The sequence below is a fragment of the Monopterus albus genome, unplaced genomic scaffold, assembly GCF_001952655.1.
Source record: "Monopterus albus unplaced genomic scaffold, M_albus_1.0 scaffold26.1, whole genome shotgun sequence".
In the NCBI taxonomy this organism is placed as follows: domain Eukaryota; kingdom Metazoa; phylum Chordata; class Actinopteri; order Synbranchiformes; family Synbranchidae; genus Monopterus; species Monopterus albus.
In genome coordinates, this window is record NW_018127906.1 from 666819 (window position 1) to 669899 (window position 3081).

Genomic DNA, 3081 nt, shown 5'->3' on the forward strand with positions numbered 1-3081 from the left:
AGTTGTATTTGGCTAAAGTGGATGTAAACATTTGACTGTATGGGTGTGTTCAATAATGACATGAAAGATCATGACTATTTGTATTTTGTCAGCTTAGAAATATTGTATTTGTGGATATTTGTGACTAGTGAAGATCAGATCACATTTCATGACTAATTTATGCAGAAAACCAGGAAACTGCAAACAGTGTCATTACGTTTTCTTGTGTAATTTCACATTTGGTAGCCGACATGTACCTACTCATGTACTGACTCATTTTCTTTTGATCCTCAAGCCTTCCTGTACCAGGAATATCGGGACACTTCCAAGCAGCAGGAAATTGAGCAAAGACGGCAGCTTGAGCACCTTTCTCCTGAGGTTACGGCAGGGAGAGTCTGGTGTCATGTCCCCTCCAGTGTTACAGCTGCAGCTGAGGAACAAAGCTAACTCACTGAGCTTGTGGCAGAACCTGGAAGCCGTGCAGGCCAGCGGCCTGCTCACCAAGTTACCACAGAAAGAAATCATAATGCAGGAGGTGAGCAGGATTGTGAGGGTGAAAGGTTATTAATCTAAATTCTATAATATATTATCATTCTATTTTTTATAACTAACAATATGTAAATTCGAATCACAATATTGACACTGAGTTGCCAGTGTATTAGATAGACCTCCCTAAGATATTGTGGTCCAGTCTAACAATAAATCTGCCTGGCACAGGAAGATGGCAAACATCAACCATAATAGTCTTGCATATACAGGAAATTACACTGTGAAAACAGTATGGATGTCAAGATTGACGCCCTGGGAATGAGAACGTGCTGGCCTTGCTATCATTATGTTCCAGTACCTGTGGTACTGCATCTAAAAAACCAATGCGGCTCAAAACATATTTTCCCCACAGACCATCTGTGAGTGCAAGCAACATTGGTTTCTACTCTATTAAGAATTTTTCAATTGTGGTTTTAAATTTGTAAAACTTTCCTAGAGCTTAGAAAAATAAGTTTTGTCTTTATGACAACCTGCCAATGTCAAGTCTACGTGTTGAGTGTGTGTGGGCAGAAATGAACGTGTGCAGTGGGTCACACAACATGGAATCAAACAGAAGCTAGAAAAGATTTTTGGCTAATGCACCAAGCACGCAATGTTCATTCAAATGGACGAGTGCCATTATTGAATCCCAGATCAGGTTCCAATAATATACGCTTGAACAACAAGCAGTTTGTGGTTTTCGTTCGGCAGTGTGTGTAAAAAGTAAAACAAAGACCAACAAAGCACTAGAGCCTGCTGCAATTATAAGAAGAAGACAGCACCAGTGACAGTGAACAGTGTCTGTTTTCTTCAAAACTGCAAGTGGAGTGATATTTGAAATAAGCAAAATACCAAGAAAATGTAAGATAAGTTAGTTGGATGAAACAAGAGCTCAAGCCTTACTGCCAATAGGTCAGTTATAAGCTAATGTAGGTACTCGAACACTGTGTATAATGAATTTGAGTTAAAATTCTTGCATTCATACAGGCTGCTGCCTCCCCCTGAAAGTACACATTAAGTGGAGTCAGCATTAGTTCATCCACAGTTTTGAAAGCAATATAATGGGTCAAGTAGATGCAAAAGGGCATTTACAGAGAAATACATCATGTTGATCATGTGAACACATTTTGGCTTCATTTTACAAGATACCAATCAAAACAAAGCCAAATGTTAAACTAGTGGAGTGATGTTTATTCTTTGGAAGCAGGCAGTGCAGTGCAGTGCTGTGTGTGTGTGTGTGTGTGTGTGTGTGTGTAGTATGACTGACACTGTAAAGTGAAAGTTGTTTGCACACTGTGGGGACTAAGCCTTCCTTATGGGGACCAGATGCTGGGGACCACCATGTAAAATATTTAATGTAGAATGGCAACTTGGTTTATGGTTAGGGGTAGGTTTAGGCAAGTCCCCAGAATATGAATGATTGTATTGGTGTTATTTTTTGTTGTTGTTGTAAAGAGTCAAAGATTTAAAAAAAAAAGAGATACTACAGTATTTCTAGCTGTTGATATCATGAGACTTATTGCACTCGTGTGAACACCTGGATGTTGCTTCCATCCCTCATCTTGTCTGCAGCCAGATTCTTTTGATAAGTCCTTTATGAAGGTGATTATGTTGAGCTTTTGCTAAAACTAGCGTGGATTCAGCTGTGGTGATTTTTAAGCTTGTAGTTTGTGCTGCTGTTAAACTGTACTTTATGAGACAAAAAGCTCTTTCTTTTAGTGGAGCAACATGGTGGAGCAGTGGTTACTACTGTCACCTCACAGCAAGAAGTTTGTGGGTTCAAACAGAGTTTGCATGTTCTCCCTGTGCCTGTGTGTGCTCTCCCTGGGTACTCCAGCTTCCTAGTGATATGCAGCTTAGGTTGATTGGTGACTCTAAGTTGCTACATGTGAGCTAGCTTTTCTAGGCCTTCAGCCTTGCCATGCAGTCTTCTTGAGCTAATGGAGCTGGCTCACTTGTCATTATGTGACCTACTGTATGTGTGGAACGCTTGCCCATTCATCCAATTGGACTCCCTAATTCACACACCAGTGATATCATCAGGAGCAGCTGGGGGTGTCTCAAGGACACTTCAATATCTGTACTGGAGAATTTGGGAATTGTACTGCCAACTTTCTGGTTAGGAGATGACCCGCTCTATCTCCTGAACCACAGCTGCCCCTAGAAAAGAGAGGCCAAAAACAAATTTGTTCTACAGGAGGGTGATTAATGAACAAACTGTAAGGAGGCTTAAGGAGGACTTAGGGGGGCAGGACTGGGAAGCAGTTTACAGAGAGGAAGACTTAGACAAAGCATATGAACAATTTTAAAATATATTTAAGGAAGTATATGACAGGAACTGCCCTCGTAAGCAGTATAAAAACAAAAGGAATTACAGTGGGAAACCGTGGATGAGTAAGGGATTACAGAATGCATGTAAAAAGAGGAATGAGTTATATAAGGATTTCATAAAGGACAGATCAAAGAAGGCGGAAGAAAAATATAAGTCATATAAGAACAAATTAACTGAGATTTTGAGGAGATGTAAGAAACTATATTACTCTAAAGTATTAGAGGATAATAAAAATAACATGA

At 39.9% G+C, this 3081-nt stretch overlaps 1 protein-coding gene across 1 annotated transcript in view; it reads left to right on the forward strand.

Moving 5' to 3' along the window:
- The first annotated feature begins 375 nt into the window (after positions 1-375).
- Positions 376-3081, forward strand: part of LOC109957375 (ephexin-1-like) — a 37310-nt gene continuing 34604 nt past the window's right edge. The window contains 1 exon segment of the mRNA XM_020595224.1: positions 376-514. Coding sequence (XP_020450880.1) covers positions 383-514 — 132 coding nt within the window. The 5' untranslated portion in view covers positions 376-382.